General features: G+C 41.5%; 1 protein-coding gene across 5 annotated transcripts in view; it reads left to right on the plus strand.

Annotated features, from left to right (window-relative positions):
* RIC8B (RIC8 guanine nucleotide exchange factor B) overlaps window positions 1-15,975 on the plus strand; it is a 100,331-nt gene extending 84,356 nt beyond the window's left edge. For 2 of the 5 annotated variants that reach the window (XM_077762010.1, XM_077762012.1), the window contains 2 exons: window positions 200-319; window positions 14,591-15,975. In XM_077762010.1, the coding sequence (XP_077618136.1) occupies window positions 200-319; window positions 14,591-14,702 (232 nt within the window). In that variant the 3' untranslated portion in view covers window positions 14,703-15,975. Of the gene's footprint in view, window positions 1-199; window positions 320-3,508; window positions 3,593-7,704; window positions 7,844-8,490; window positions 8,668-14,590 lie in introns of all 5 variants that reach the window. The other 3 variants (XR_013334641.1, XR_013334642.1, XM_077762011.1) reach the window with 3 other exon arrangements.
* Window positions 15,976-17,759: the final 1,784 nt, after the last annotated feature.

A 17,759-nucleotide genomic window follows, 5' to 3' on the forward strand; every position in this document is an offset into this window, starting at 1 on the left:
AAACTATGACCCATTTCCCAAAGCAAATCAGTAGAAAAATTTTTTAAAATTCCTATAGCAGTTCCATACTATAAAATTGCTATAATTGCCAATTTTTGGCTATTATACTCTTTCTTATTATAACTTACAACTTGGACCAGAAAGTATAGAAAGAGCATAATTCTAAAACATACAGCATAACTTCTTTTTCTTTTTGTAGCATTAATCTTATCACTGGTCATTTAGAGGAACCAATGCCAAACCCCATAGATGAAATGACAGAAGAACAAAAAGAATATGAAGCCATGAAACTTGTCAACATGCTTGATAAACTCTCCAGGTATTGTATTCCCATCCATTTTCTGCTTGGTTTCTAAAAATGTTCTATTTCTTTGTCTCTCTTACTGAGAGTTACCATGGAACAGCAACTCTGGAAATCCATGTGAATTGGAACAGGGTGGCCCGGGCAGCAGTAGCTCAGATCTCTCTCGGCTACCATGGTTTTTCTACATGTGCCGCTTCTGGATGTGCATTCTTAAACATTTAAACTCTCAAAGCCAGGGTAGGGACTACTAGATCACTGTGGTATTTAACCAACTAACCTCCCTGTCTTCAAAAAGATGCTGTGAGTTAGGTTCAATGATTTTGCCGCTTCTTGTATTTTTTGTTTTAGTCTGTTTTGGTTTTTGTTCCAAATCATTATGCTTTTTTTTTTTTTTTTTTCCATTTTTGATGTGCAAGCTGGCAATTCTGTCTTTTTGGGTTGCTCCTGAAACCAAGAATTCTAAAATGTCATGCACCCAACAGGAAAAAGTGAAAAGGAATAGCTCAAATTAAGAGTTTTCTGAAAGCTTTTATTAATTAGGGGTTCTAAAGACAATCTCCCCTTCCCTTCTTGTTTCACACCACCTTCCCTTCCAAAAATAGCCAGTTTTGAGAATAATTAAGCCAAATGTACTAATCAATCAGCAACTAGTCATCTTGGAGGAGTTATTAGGAAATATTCCTTTCACACTTGCCTGAATTGCTCTATTTTCTAGTCATACATTGAGTCACTGTCTCCTTTAAGCCATCTTGAATGAGTGCTTCTGTGTGTTGGTGGCAGCTACCACTTGAAGGTGTATTTCTCCTGACCGTTTTCCTTTTCACAGCAGCTATGTAAATGCTAGCATCCCTCAGTCAAGAGAAGTAACAGTTGGAATGAGAAAGCCAGAAAGCCAACCACTATAGGGAATGGTGTAACAAAGAAACAAGTAGAGGCCAAAATCATAGCAGGAGGCTGATCGATTTGGGGAGTGTGACAAGTGTGGGTAGACACTGCAGAGTCTGAGCTTTTTGCAGATGATGCTGGTGATGTGGTAGAAGTTCTATAGAAGTAGCTTCATCATCTGCAAAGCTAACAGGACTAGAATTTAGTGACTTCCAGCTAGTCCTTTTAAATTTTCATCCTTTCCTGAAGAGGTTAGAATCTACAGCTAACTAACTATGCTCATAATCTTCAAATGACCTTTGTTTGCAAATGACATTCTCCATACCTTTATATAGAATTGACATGTTCCTTTCCTGAAAGAATTATAATCAAAGAGAAGACACTTATAGGCAAACCCCATAGGAAGCAGAATAACAAGGTTTGAATGAATACAGAAACATAAATTTGTGCTTGGCTATTTCCAGAAGGATCGAATGTAGCTAATGAAACCATGGCTTAAGTACATAAGTTAGGATGAGAACTAACAGAGTCCATCTATTAGAAGCTGGGGAGAAAAATGTTAATAAGGACCTATGTGGAGCATATCAGTGTGTTAGGGCAATAAACAAGTTTCATAAATTTTGCTGATGTGAATTCTTGAAAAATAACACAGATACTGTTCAACTGGCCTGTATACCCTCTATGAGTAGACTCCAAACTAGGAAAGTGGGAGATAGGGAAAGGACTGCCTAAAATGCTCCAGTAGAATCCAGGTATTTGACTTATTTGAAAGAGATAAGACCATTTCATAAGGGATCCCTATACGAGGGACAGAAAACGGTGCTAGGTCCTTCTCCTTTTAATACCAGGGGAATCCACATATTCTATAAGCTGCCAACAAATAAATAGCCTGAAGCTATGTCAAGTCTGAAATAGCCAAGCTTCTTCCACTTGATTTAAACTATGCCTCAAAGAAGATCTGTACTCACCCAGAATCACCCAGCAGATACCCAACTCAGTCTGAAGGTGATACTCCTTTTTGCATGTATAAAGCAGAGCAGATATGTCTTGTGTTGGCTTTGATGGTACCGATTTTGCCATTAAAATGGAAGTTAAAGGCAACTTTAAAAACAGTTCTAAACCAGACTTTTTGCATGACGTGTGGTGGGTTTTTTTACATTGTCTGCCTTTGTGTGTATGCTTCCTAACATTTGCTCTTACTAATAATCAGTGACAAAATTGTATGGAGATCAGCAGTGGGCATTCTAAAGCAGGAATGCAAAGAATGAAGCCATTCTTTATGCGTCTTACATGTTTGTCTTAAGTTTCTGCTCTCTTTTCACTGTTGATTTTTGGGTTTTGGTTTTTTTGAGGTAGAAGACATGGCATAAAGCCAAAATAGACTAAGTTCAGTAGAATTCAGAAAACATTTATTAAGCAGCTACTCTGTGCAAGGCACTGTGCTAGGAAGACGAGGGAGATTCAGAGAACATGACAGACTCTGCCTTTGGAAAACGCACATTCTAGTGAAGGAAATGGCTATAACGTTCTGAAGTACAAGGTAGATGGAAATAATGACAAAATAAGGTCTATGTTGAACTGTAAACACCCAGGAAAAGGAGCAGTTCATTCTGTTTGGATGAATCAGGAACTGTTTTCACAGAGAAGATAGAGCATTTGTGCTGACTCTTGAGGTTTAAAAAGTATTTAATAGATGAGTGGAGAAATGACCATTCATTCCAGGTAGAGGGAAATTTACTCTTATAAGATAAACCTTTGGTATTCACATACTACATCTTTCTTCCAAAAGGCCCAGGTTGTTTTATCATTATTTGATTAATTATCAGAAATCTATTATCTGATTTATAATTGGGGGGAAGTGAGGCTCAAAGAAATTACCCCCGAATACATCCAGGCTAATGACAGGATAATCCATTTCCTTTAACAGTTTACAAAACACTTTCATATACATTCTCTTTCTAGCTTCATAACAAAGTGAGACTAGGAACTTCATTTTCCAGAACTCAAGACCTTTGCTCTGTCCACTGTGCTACTGTGTCTGTCTGTTAGAGTCGGTGTTTGCCCGAATACTTCCTAATCATCCTCTTCAGCATTGCGCTGCTGGTCAGTTCCCTCAACTGTCACTCTGAGGATGTTCTGCATCCCACCAAGTCTTCATTGTGCTAAGAGTGTACTGTAGCTTTGTCTAATTAACTTTCCTTCTCAAAAATGAATCATTTTCTCCTGGGCCTGAAGTGAAAGGCGTGTGAGTAAAGGATAGGGTTGGAGGTGATGTGGCCAAGGAATGGACACTAGACACTTCCTTTTTTCCGTCCATAGGAGAGCAGATGTGAAGGACCCGCACCAGGATGGTGGTTAGCAACAGTGGCCCGTGCCAAAGCACTTACCAAAGTGATGATTAAGGTTGGTCATGCCAAGAACTGTTACTGAGCCTGGTGTAGGGTATAGATGTCATCCACTACCAAAACTGTAAAACCACCAATGCAAAAATTAAAGTTACATTTCCATTTTGCCTCCGTGCTGGACATAGTGACTGCCACAAGGAGCTCACCACCTTAGCAGCTTTATCACAGCTACATTTCCAAGGACACTGGACAGATTCGTGTTCAGACATTTTCTTCCCGTTGAATACCAGCTGACTTAGTAATATTCCTAGTGAATGAGTGAGTATGTGTGTGTGTGTGTGTGTGTGTAAGGATTGTATTTGTGACAGATGTAGATAGATAAGGGGATTGGCAATGGACCTGGAGGTCTTAAGAGTTTGAAAATAATCTGAACCCTGTAAATCCCATCATGTCTAGCTAGTGCAGTGCCTTGTACCCTGTGGTTTCCCTAGTGTGTGATGAGGAAATAATGAACACAGCTGATCCCCAAATCTGCAGGGCAGTTTTTGGCTCTATGAAGTACCCTATATAGTTTAAGACTTTAAACTTTACCTTTATCAGTTCCATTTCTTGGCCAGACATAATGGCTAATTTGAATATTGGGGCACATAATTTCTTTAAAATAATCATAATATACAGCAAACATAAGCATTAAGGCCTGAGACAGGAGATTAAAAATGTCAAATGAAGCCTTCTGTAATGTGAGAGCAGAGATGAAAAAGGGAATAAAATTTGCCTTCCTCTCCACCTGCTCTTTCCTTCTTTGAATTGGAAAAAATAATAATAATAAGCCCCTGCAACTTAAGTGGGGGATTAGAATGGGGACTGTGTGTGTATACGCAAGTCCACTGTAGCTAATACAATTGCGTCCACCTTAGCTACAGCACACAGCGCGTGTGTAATACTGCCGCCTCCCCCAGAAGAAGGAGGATGATTTGGCTGAAGCTTAAATGAGCCAAAGAAAATAATATTTCAAGTTTCAGTTTTGTGTTGACTTTTCTAATCCCCTTTAGTTCCTTAATTGGAACCAGGCACTGATTAATCTTCTACTCCACCCTTACCCCCAACATATTTAACAGCATTTAACAATGTACATTGATTGCCTTTTTGCTAATATATTCTATCCAGATCTAAAATTTACATTTAAATAATTATTTTCCCATTTCTTATCTATTCCATATTTTTGTCCCCAGCCATTGTGTAGTTTTGGGGACATGGCTTTCTTAATAAATGTAGGTTCCAAATATGGGATTCTTTTTAGACTTACTAAAGCTGGATGAGCAATCAATGAAAAGTAATACCTAACTTTATTCCTTATGAATAACAAGTTACTCTCCTCACAAAAATATCAACAACTGTGTTCACATCCACCTTTATGATAAGTTAGTCAAGGACATGCTTTTCAGGTATGTTTCAGAAATATGATGCAGTTTTTAAAGTGTTTTGAGATTATAGGTACAAAAGTATAAAGGTCTTAATTGTTTATATAGGAAAATCTTTTAGATCTGTGCTGTCCAATATGGTAACCACTAGCCATTTACTACTGAGCGCTTGAAATGTGGTTAGTCTGAATTGGGATATCCTATAAGCGTTAAATACTCAGACTTTCAAAAACTCAGTATAAAAAAAGAAATATAAAATATCTCAATTGTTTAATATAGATTTTATGTTGAAGTAATGTTTTTATATACTGGGTTAACAAAATATATTAAAATCAGTTTTACCTATCCTTTTCAGTGTGGCTACTAGAATATTTAAGAATCCATATATGGCTTATGTTGTATTTATATGTGGCAGCACTATTCTAACATCACTAAAGTACACTGTAAAGTTGCCTGGAAGTTCAATTAAGGGAACTTAGATCCAGTTAAATTAATATGTCCTTAAAGTGGCAAGGGAGGATTAATTTGAGAAAGTTGGTATTGTGTATCGTTAGGGTATAGAGGGCCTTCCACTGGCTAGACGCCTCTGAGTAGATTGCCATGCTCCCTTTGTATTGCCTGTTGGTAGTCATTGTTTTTTAACCTCTGTAGTAGGAATGACTACTTTGAACTCTTAGTTTAAGCACTAGCTGAAATGGCTTCCTTCTATTACAGAAACCTCAAATAAGAATAATGTCTTCTGGCTGATTGTGCTCTTAGTTACCCCCCTTCAACTTTTAAGTCTTTCTAATTGGGGACAGCATGTAAGAATTTCTGGTATAGCTGCTGCTGTATTCAACAGTGTCAGTTGGCTTGCTGGCCTCTTATTTATTTTGCTAATTTGGACAACAGGATAGAAAAATCCTGTAGAGAAATTACCAAGAAATAAGAATGCCTTCACTTAAGGATAAAACTGAATTTGATTCTTCAGCACTGTCCCTAACCTCTTTCTCCATATTTTTTTAACCATGCTGTTTAATGTGAGGTAGGTAACAAATTTTTAGAAGCTTTGCATGTGATTTTTCTAACAGAAATGAGAGTAAAAGACTAATATTTACATAGTGCTTTAAAGTTTAAAAAGTGTTTGCATATATACTACATCCACTGATCCTTAAAGCAGCCCTGTGAATTACGAGGGCAAGTCGTGTTTGTCCGAAGAGCCAACAGGACCAATGATTAAGAGACTGACCCCCAGATCAGGCACCCGGTTGACGACATAGCCAGGACTCAGTTCTCAGCCTTAAGACTTCAGACCTTATGTTATTTGGAAAAGTGACCAACAGCTCTCAAAAATGTGTCCATCTGATTTTAAATAAGATGTCCTACATTTTAAATAAATGCAAAGCACAAAGACAGATTGTAAGCATAATTACCTGAGAAGAGATTTGGAAGACACGCATTTCTGCTCTTTCATTCCGTAGTTGAAGTCTTCTCAAAGATCAGGAGAGGTGCTAAAATAAATAGTTTGTATCAGACACACACACACCTTTATATGAAGGAAACCAGTGAAATTGCTCGGACTCTTTCTTAATAGAAGTTCTTTTAATTATTTTAAAAAGAGAATGATTATAGGTATTCTAACAAATTCTTATATTTAATGCAATCACATTAAGAAAATCTAATTTTTAAAGGCTTCCCAATGGGACCGTTTAAGCAGTTCCCAATTACCTTTACAAATAGAATGTAGTCCAAAATAGTAGACCATATGCCATGTCCACTTGTCATGGAAATGATATTTTTTATGCTACATAGTCACCTTTCTAATTGTTCCCAGTCCCAAAGCACAATGGTGAGATCTGAAGGAAGATCTCAAGAATTGTTTTGAAAGATGCAGCCTGGAGATCTCGAATTTGCTGTGGAAAAGCCACCATACCCCTCCAAATATCCAGGCTTAGCAGCTTAGTGAAAGGTCTGTATACCCAGTCAGCACTAGGAAGCCATTAGATGAAAGATCAGGGTCCAAGCCCAAAGGACACTCTTTCCCAGTATGTAACTGAACATGTTAAACAATGGCCAAGGTTATAGTATTCTTCTATGAGAAAAAGGGGTTAGAAACACCTGTAAGCATATCAACACGTTACTAGGCAGTCCGTTGTACTTTGGTGGAGTATGGACTGTACCAGTGATGCTGAAATCTTGAAATAAGATACACTCTCAGACTTGGGATTAGAGCAGAGATCACAGAGCTGCTTTCTCCGGGCTAGCACATGCTCCTGGCTAGCAGGCATTTTTTGAAAAGCTCTGTGTTCATTAAAAATGTTTTATGTATTTACCAGTTTCTCACCCTATCTTTCAAATGTGAAAAGTAATTAAATATGAAATGGCTAATTCAAAATGTCAGGGTTCTTTTTTCCAAGCAAACCTTACATTAAGAGCAGGAATCCCTGTGCCAAAGAAATGGTTCCCAATTATCCTGTCTTGGGTTTTGTTATACATTGTACAGAAGTCAACAAAACGAGTATGTAACAGAACCTGCCCAAATAGCAGCTACCCTCATTAGAAACAGAGAATTAATCAAGGGGCGACTGAAGGAAGCAGTGCCTCACAGGTTTCCCCCTTTTCTTCTTTTCTAATCATAGAACAAAATATATGACATAAAAGGATCGGAACTATTATGCAGTACTCAATTAGAGGGAGGTGAATAGGTCTCTAACATGCTGTTTTATCAAAAGAGCAGACTGGTGTTTGCATGACTGTTGTTTCATTACAGACCCTGTCATTAATTCCATGTGTCAATACTGCCCTGTAGTACACAGAGCAGACAAGAAAGAAGAGCCCTTGAAAACAAGGGAATGATTTTTGAGTCGTTATCAAGCTAAGTGGCAAGCGGGAAGCTGAAACTCGTATAGGTAAATTCGAAGGGACTCTTGGGAGATCTGCAAGTGGGAAACAAGAATGCATTTTACCAACTGCTTAATTATGTCCTGTTTTTCAACAAGTACACTTGAATTGAATGCTTTGTTTGTATTGCACAAAAACATGTGCTGTGGGCAAGAGTATTCTCTTGCTTCCAGGTCAAGTAAGGTGTTTTATACACATATACATCTGGCCTATTCTATGATGTGCGATTGGGTATGTTAGTGTCTGAGCCCCAATTTTGCACTGTCATTTCTGGGGGAAAGTCTTAAATAGGAACCAGAAGCCCTAAAAAGTGGAACCTTGTCTAAGGTTTTGAGACGTTACGGAAGCCCAGGCATCCCAGAGGACCATCCTTACAGGGAAATGGTGGCTCAGGAAACTGTTAAAATATATCTGGGGGAAAAAAATTGACCAGAAATTTTTAAATATGGTATAAACCCCATAATCTCCCACCCCTAAATCTTTAAGAAAGTATTTTTTGGTTTCCATTAGCAGTTTCAAGGGTTAGGCTGGGGCAAAGTAGGGTTTCCTTTCTTGGACGTGCTTTATCTATGTCCTTGTGCCTGGCCAAGCCCTTATAGACTATGGTTCCTTATCGTTTAGTAAGATCAAATTTCTAAATGATGTTTCGTTCCAGTTGAACATTCTTGGAGGCTTATCTCTTCCCTGGCCAGATGCCTGATCAGATGAGAAGCCCGCCATGATACTGTCACAGTGCCTAGAATGGGCTCTTTATCCAGTAGACATCACTGTACTTTTTGATGATAACGAGGGCAGTCTTAACTTGTGTTAAGGCCTGTGTATAGCATTGAAGGTAAGTATGAAGGAGTTGTTGCTATGTGAATACTTAATCCTGATGCACATTTCAATATACAGTATCTCCATTTAACCATGATGTACATATATTTGACCCCTAGCCATCCCTTTTAGATGTGACCTTCATATTTAGGGTCAGTAACTCTTCATGAAACGGCCTGTTTATTGAGGGCCATGATTGAATTTAGATCCTCCCTTGTTAACACTTGCCATTGCTTTGATTTACTTTTGTAATCACTCTAATCATCTGCCAGTGGTTTGGCAGGAAGGATTTCTGTTCTTGGTATAGGTCGGTTATAGGTAGGATGCTGCGTTTGACTCTTAGGCTTAGAATATCTTGATTAGAAATAAAGGCTTACCAGTATTGAGTTTTAGTGTCTTAAAAACCTGGCAGCTTTTTAAATACATCAAGATTATTTAGTAGCCTAATATTGAGACTCTTAGAATAGAATCTTGGGGATCATCTTGTCCAACCCCTTCATTTTATAGATGGGGAGACTCAAGCCCAGAGAAGGAAATGACTTGCCCAAGGACACGCAGCAAGTTAGAGGAATATCTGAGACTAGAATCTAGACCTCTCGCTGCCCCATATAGAAGCTGAGTCTGCAACAATTCGTGGTTTGGTTTCCAGGCTGTATGGTACAAAGAGGGCCTGACTTCTGTACTGTCGTAATGTCTAATGACATTGAGGCAGGGAAATAATAAAAATAGTTAAGATAATGAGAAGGATTCTTGACAAATGGTTCTCTACTATTCTCTATTTATGCCACGACCCGTGCATTCTATCCTTTTAATAAGCGTTTACTTAGCACTTACTGTGTACCTCCAGCCTATACTAGATACTGCAAATCGGAGCCAGATAAGACATGGACTCTGCCCTCAAGTTGCTCACCATCTAGCAGAGACAAGAAATCCCTGGAAAGCATTATGCAGAACTTCCTGTGGAATTCTAATGCCTTCCTAACTCTGTAAATGTTGGTGATGAGAGTGAGTCTTCTGCTCAAAGATCTAGCTTTTCTCTTTATCACAGTTCCTTGTTAGGAGTCCCATAAAACACTATGCCTTTTCTTTCTGTGAAAGTACAAGATGATATCAATTGCAACCAAATTTAGTACATAAACACTTACTGAGGACCTGCTGTTGGCAAGGCACTGTGCTACACACATAGGGATATGAAAATTAAATAATTAAAGCATAGAACATTTTTCTTTTTAAGTGTCAGGGCAATACCATTTCATAGCTTTCAAACTTTGTAATGAGAATTATTTTTTGTAATAAATATTCTTAGATGTAGGGCCCTTGAAAGAGAAGACAAAAATACCTCTGTACGATCATCCAGACTTGTCAGCCTAGGATTTCAGTCTCCATTCAGATCCTCTTTTGTACCCCATATCTGTTGAGCTTTCTTTTTCCTTTACCTCAGCCAAACCAGCCTGCTTGCCAATCTCTGCACACAACTAACTCTTGCTTCTGTGCCTTTGCTTGACTAATTCTTCTGCTCCTAGGATGCCTTTATCCTCATGAATCTATGTCCATCACTGCCATCACAGTCTGGCCCTGAGTCCACCTCCTGCAAGGAGCCTGTGACAGCATCCCTATCTCGCCCTGTGTCCTTCCCACATGTACATAGCCCAGTTGATGGTGGAATAACATTTCTGTGGCATTCATTAATGCTTCCCATTCTCCATCTACATCTTGCTGATCTAGATATAACCTCTTATTAAATGAAACAGTCTAGTATATAACCAGGTCATTCATCAGACCTATTTGGAGTAAGTCTCTATATCAAAGATTTCATTTGGGTATTTGCGAGGTGTTAGTTGTATGATAGAGAGGAAGATCAGAAATGGTGAGATGGGAGTTTGAGAAGTAAGCCTGGGGTCCAGCAGGGAAAAAAAGGTCTTAGGTCTGTGAGAGATCCTCTCTCCTTTCACTCCCAAACAGGACAAGAAGTTTCCTTTAAACACATTTCAGTTACAATAAGGGTGTATTGACGGACTGTCAAGCTAGGGGAAGCAGGGCTCTGCCTGTCAATCATCTCAAGCTTGTTGATCTGCTGTTCTGTAATTCTTTTAATATTGTTTAATGTGTGTGTGTTTTATCTTCTGAACTGACTAAAAGCTTCTTGAGGACAGGGACCATGTCTTTTATTTGCTTCTGCATATTCATCCCCCACTTATTCCCAGAGTGCCCTAACAAGCTTGGGGAAGCCTCCAGTAAGCACAGAAAGACAGGAAAATCAACTTGCAGTTCCAACCACATTCCAAGCCATTACACTACAGTATTTACGTATAGTGAAAATATATGCCTTCGTGACAACTCTGTGAGGCAGGTATTTCTATCCCAATTCTACAGATAAGGAAATTGAAGAGAGCTCAAGGTCTTACTGGTAGTGACTGGCAGACTCAGGATTAGAACCTAGATCTGTCCACCTTCAGAACTTGTATGTGCCTTTCACTGTACCATAACCATAACAACTAATATTGAGGACATCTTTGCAGCTCACAGGACTCTTTGATCTACACCATTGTTGTTATTGCTACCACTACTAGTTCTATTACAGTTACTTCTTACACCATCACTGGGAAGGAGGTAGAGCTAGTATTATCATTGTCCCCACTTCACAGTTGGGGAGACTGAGACTCAGCCTTGCCCAAGATCACACAGCTGGTAAGTGGAAGAGCCAGGCCTTCAAACAGACTTTCCAGACCCCAGATTTTTTTTTTTTTTTTTTTTTTTTTTTTTTTTAACACTGTATCACATCGCTGCCTTAATTCATTTGCACAAATGCAGGACTCTGTGGCCAGTTAATCACTGATGCCTCTCCGACAGAGGGGTCTAGAAGTCCAAGCATCACATGGAACCCTCAGAGGAGTCTTCATGTAGTGGAGGGTGATACAAAGGACCCAAAAAATAAATGCTTGAGAATAATAGTTCCTAAGTGAGAATTGACAAGTTCCTATAATTATATATATATTATATATCCCACAGACAAGTTCCTATAATTTGGCCATGAGACTTTTGGAATGTTCCTAATTACTTCCATCATAAAATTGGAGTAGGGATGAAACAGATGAACTTGATTTGAAAATATTCCTCCTAGGTGTGGACAAGCTGGTAGCTAGCCCAGCATCATCGTGCTGTCACAGAAGTGGAGTCACGTTGGTAGTGGTTTGGGGCAAGGGCGTATCCACCCAGCATCCCATTGCGATCTCTGTAGAATTCCTCTAGGCCCATCCAGGGTCCTGCTTCTGCCTACCCCAACCCTTCACTCCCTACCCCAACCTACTGTACCCTCTTCCACCAGCCCCTTTAGACCTTTGAACTTTCTTATCCCTCAGTGTTTTATTCCCAGCAGGCTGTCAGTAAATAGTGTCCAGTATCACAAAATCCTTCAGCATGATCAGTTAGAACTAGGAAGCTATGTTGTAAAAATGCAGATATGTGTGTGTGGTGTATATTAGTGCCACAGAGTTTTTGTGAAGCAGATTGTTTGTCTCACTTTTCACTAAACATTTCTACCAGGTTGTCATGCAAGGGCTTCAAGCTCTTCATGTCCTGAAAGAGGTCAGCGTCTCCCCCACCCCAAATCTACTTCATCTGTGGTGTTCTTGCTCCGGTGAATTGTATCCCCATCCTCTTGGTCATCTGAGCTGGAAGCCACAGGGACACTCCACTCCCTAGTCTCTCCTTCATCAATCCTCAGCCCTTCCAGTGGGTCACAGCCCAAGTCCAGCGTCCTGTCTCCTGTCACATACACTGTACAGTGACATCCTAATGACTGGCCTCTCTGCCACCAAGTTCCCCCTGGTCCAGTGCACCTTCCACACTGCTGCCAGAGACACTGCCCTATAAAATATAGCTGACATCTCTTATAGACCAAACCTGACCTCCTTACCTTAGCATTTAAGACACTTGACAACTAGACCCCAAACTGCCCTTGCAGCCTTACCTCCGGCCACTCCATCAAACCTCACCACTTTCCAAAACACTGGGCCCTTCTGTAGCTTCAATGAGAGCACACAGAGAAGAAACTGACACAATCCAAAAAGGTATACAAAACACACAAGTAGACGGAACCAAACTGAGCCCTGTACACAGTCTCCTTTGCCTCCAATGCCCTGTGACTTCCTTGCCCGGCACTGGATACCTGTACCTGATTTGTACTGGCCTCTCCCTTCCCCGGACAGAGTGATCTGTGCTTCATCTTAGGAGCTGCCAGGTCTTTGTTCGTGATTCTATGATAGCGTTTACCCCATTACGTCCTAACTTATTTTTCATAGACATTTTATCCCCTCCTCAAGGACAGTTGTGCCCAGTCTTCCTTTCCCTGCCTAGTATATGACCTAAGTCCTGGCATGTAGGTGTCAAACAGACCTGGAGAAGCTGAACTCAGTGTGCTCCTGCGATGCAGTTAGAGCAGTTCATCCAGATGTGGGGCCCCACAAATTGCACAGGAGCCCTAGGTCCCAGGTCCAGCTTGGCTCTAGGTGTGTGACCTTGGGTAAGTCACTCAGTCTCATTTAGTAAACAAGGGGGTTGGACTAAATGATCTCTGAGGCCCCTTCGACTCTAAGTTCTATGATTCTGACCCCGTTTCTTGAACCAGGAACCCCATTTCCTCCCTTTCAACTCAGGAGCCTCAACATAGCCAGGCAGCCGTCCCCATTACTCAGACGGACTTTCAGACTCTCAAATAGTCTTCGGGTGCCAGCCAGAGCTGCTTGCTCAGGCTCCTGTTGGCTTATCCAAGGACCACTGGCCTGTTCTTCCCCCTCTCCAGGAGCTTCACTGCACCTCCAGCACCTCCCCCTGCCGTGTAGCTGGCCCTCCCCAGGCGGAGCCCTTCTTTGTGCTGGTCTAAGGGCCAACAGCAAGGAGGCAGAAGGAAAGCAGGTTTTACTGTTTCCCTTTACTCCAGATCCCACCAACATTACAGCTGCTGCCATGTGGGTTCTTGGTTACATACATGTTTTCAGGGGGTGATGCCCATTTCCTTGAGAAATAAATTTTAAGCAGCTCATGTGCCTCTTCGAGGCTACTTGTAAAGTCCACTGCTGACATTTTGGGGGTGGGAGATGGGCTAGAGTTAGCAACTCAACAGGTACATTTGCCATAATCTCCATGTAATAAATAAGAGCCTATGAAAAGATTAAATAAATCTTTCCTAATGCTTTTTGATTGACTTAATCAATAATTAATCATCTTTAGATGAGGCTGTAACTCGTGGAGTAGATATAATTGGATTAGCTGAAAAGAGGCAGTTGGGGAGCTTTGAAGAGATTAAAATGGCTGTCAATCCCATAATTAAACTGCCACAAACAAAAGCAATGGTGTTTTAAAAAAAAAAAAAAAAGGCGAAGAGAGAGAGAAGGAAATAAAAGAGAGGGAGAAGGGAGAAAGTTGGGGAAGGCCAGTTGACTTGGATTGAATCGAGAAGTACTTATGTATTGCTAGAGATTGAAGAGGCAGAATCAAATCTGACAGATTTATTCCACTGAATGAAATTCATACATATCAAATCAGCCACTTGATTGTAGGCCTGGCCCACTGGGACCCGTGAAATTTTGGCAGCTTCAACTTCACTAAAACAACGAATCCACAAAAGGGAAAAAAAAAAGTTAATTATTAAAAACAGAAGAGACCTGCTCCTTGTCCTGAGCCCGTTTAGACCTTGACTTTTCATACTTTTAATTGGCTTAGTAGGTTTGGCCTGTGTGAATGAAGTCTTTTATCTCCCTCTTTTTCTTTCCATGCCCCTTTCATCTTTCCTGTTACAAACACACAGAGAGCTTGAGGAAAAATACTTTGGTTTTTAAAGACTTTTCTTTTTAAAAGGATGTGGATTTGGGCGGGGGGAGGGGGTGTGTGTGTGATGCTGGTGAATACTTTTTTTTTCTCTCTTTTATCTCTTTTTCCAGAGAGGAGTTGCTTAAACCAATGGGACTAAAACCTGACGGGACAATAACGCCTTTGGAGGAAGCACTCAACCAGTACTCGGTCATCGAAGAGACCAGCTCTGACACAGACTAAAAGCGTCACCTGCCCAACTCTCAATATTGCTTTTATCGGCATCTTTTCTCTGTAGCTCCAGGGGAGTCTTTTCTCTAAAACATTTATGCCCTTGCTTTGGCTAGAAACACATTAACTGGTTTACTCATTGAGAATCCAGCATATTTAAGAGGTGATCCTGTGTTTTTGCGATACCGAGGCATTCGTACAGAGCCGCAGTTAGATGGAGTCGCAGGGGCTAAAAACACAGACAAAGAGGAATTCCATTTCATCAGGATGGGACTGAAAGGACTTCGTTGTGCAAAGCAGCCCTGGTTGAATCTGGCCATTCTGTTTGCCAAGGTTCTTAGAAGATTTAGTCGCGTCCTTCCTCTCACTTGTGAAAGCCGCCCTCCAGAATCTCTCCAGCGTCGGAGGGAGGCACGTGAGAAGCAGAACGAGCTGCTACATAAGGGCTGAGGCAAGTGACTTCTTAGGTCGGGACTGACTACGTGGGAGCCAAGCAGCTGCTCCATAAACCTAGCCCCACTCTTCATTTCAATTTTGTATAAAAATGTGGAAATGCACACACAGACACGCGCGCACACAGCCCCAGACTTGCAAACTGAGTACATTCTGAAAGTTTGTATGTCGCTTATCTAGAACTTCAGAATACATTTCTCCCCATAAAGGGTTATAAATGATGGTTTAGTTCTGAGGCAGCTACAAATGCCTATTTATTCCCTTATGTACCTTAACACTAGAACCACAGAACTGAGCCCCCGTCTGTAGCACCGCGTGGGAGCGTGCATTCTGAGGTCTAACCCCGGGTGCCTGGAACACACGTCCTCCAATCCAGCGGCGAGGATGGGGACTCCCCGAGTACGGGGGTTCCGGTGTGGCCTCTGCCGGGGGTAGAGGGAGTCAGCGGCACCCGTCTGTACATATAGGCCATTCATATGTCACAGGTTTTAACTTGGGGACCGTGTGTGCGCGCCTGTGTGTGTGTTCAGCCTTTCTACCCTATGTGATCAGTTTAATGGTAACTTTATTTATTAAAAAAAAAAAAAAAGAAACACAAATAGTTACTGTTAAACTGATTAAAGCTGTTTATTTTTACTTCTAGAATTGGTCATAGGAGGAAGTAGAAAATGAATCCTACAGTAGACAGTGGGCCGAGTCAGTCAGTGGCTAAAGCCTAAAGGGGTTGGTTTCCTTTTATATATGTATGTATGTAGAAAATACACACATACATATATACAAATAGATGATGTGCTTAACCACTGCCTTTTAAAACTTTAAATTAAATAAAACATTGGGGTTGATTCAATGTAGCCATTTGTGTGTGTTTCTTTATAGATAGCTGGCTGGGGTAGACAACAGTTCAGAGTTTGTGCTTCTTTCAAGTGCTTTCACACCCATTATCTCACCACAATATCCCTTTTAAGGATAGGTAGAGTACACGGACTATTAATGAAAAATGTCATTTATCCAGAAGTCACTGCTCTGGCAAAACAGGTCAGGGATGGAATTTTAAAAGGCCTTTGAGCTGCCAAAAGAGGTCACTAGAGTTTCTTGCAGTTTACTCAGAGGAGAGAGCCTCAAGAATCTCTCTTTTTACCTATTTCCTGAAGTTTGCATACACTTATAACAAGTTGAGTTATCTGGCTTTCAAGCCCATAAAAAGTGGCAAAGGAGGTCGATAGATGGAAGACAGGTCTACCGAAAGCCACTGAAGGTCAATAGCAAACTGGGCGGGAAGGCAGAGAGAAGGAAGAACGCTACTCCAGGCATCAGCAGTCTGGGACAGTCTGTTTCCCAAAGGACAGTCTGGTTGACCCAGAAAGATCTGTACAAACTACAGCCCCTAGACAGATTCTCACAGAGATGACCCAGAGTTTACTTTTAAAAACTGAGTAAATCCAGAATACTCCAGAATAAGGCTAGGAAGAATAAAACACACTCCACGATTTTCATCCCAATGGTTAGAGAAGGGGTGGGTAACCCATGTTTTAACAGTAAACGAAATGAAACTTGGCAATTCATAAGTCTAGATTATGTGGAAACGGTTTTTTAAAAAAGTATTCTTGTTACTTCATTCTACAAATGCATTTTTAGAGTATTTTTATAATTTCCACCATCAAACAGCTTTGGCCTGAAGACATGTCTACTGAACGAGCATCTTGCCAGCTTGTGCAGAGTGTCCAAACGCACCTGTGTAAGTGGCTGTGCTCCTGTGCTGTCAAGGAGTTTGGGTTCCCTCTGAGGTTCCCCACACCGGGCACGAAGCTCTGTTTTTGAAGAGAGCACTTGCAGGGGGAGACGAGGGACCTTGTTTTGCTCACGGAAAGAGAGCTAACGTCTGCAGAGTGCTTACTACGGGCCGGGCTTTTCGTGTCTCTTCCCACGCGTGTGTAACCTCACCACATCTCATGTGGGAGACCATCTCTGGAAGGCCTCAGTTTCCCGGGGTCACAGCAAGTAGGAGTCCAAGTTGGTCGGCCCAACTTCCAGCACCTCCTGCCCCTTCCCACCCTGACCACCCGGGTCCTCGCTCTGCCTCCTAGGATGCTGGACAGGGGGCGTTCTCAGGCCACCTTAAGCAATAACCATTTCAGCCAGAACAGTTTAAGGAACTTGCTAAGCACGGAGGGGACCTGGAGATGAACTGGGACTGGGAAACTTGCTAGGGACTGGATTTCAAACAAGGCCCTGGGATCTTTTGGGTCAGAGACGTGGGCTGCTAGCTTTCCCCAGACAGGTGCTCGCCACGGTGGTCTGCAGCGGGGAGGGGGGAACACGCTGGCCACCCGCACTCTGCAGCCCGAGTGCCCACAGCCCTCCTGACCTCCGACACAGTATGGAAGCCTGCGTCCTAAAGTAAGGCACTCGAGCCACGGCTTTAGAGTAGCAAACCACAGACGCGTAGGGCCCCTCCCTGCACCCACTGTCCTGGGAGGTGGGCAGATGGGTTCTTTTCCCTCCTTTATAAATGGGGACACCGCCTGAGGCAGTGCAAGTCCTGAGTGTCCCCTTATCATCGCATCAGTCTGGCCGCCTCCCAGTACTAGGTGTCAGGTGTCCCCTGTATGGACATCT

Source organism: Crocuta crocuta, unplaced genomic scaffold (genome assembly GCF_008692635.1).
Source record: "Crocuta crocuta isolate KB4526 unplaced genomic scaffold, BGI_CrCroc_1.0 scaffold193, whole genome shotgun sequence".
NCBI classification, from domain to species: Eukaryota; Metazoa; Chordata; class Mammalia; order Carnivora; family Hyaenidae; genus Crocuta; species Crocuta crocuta.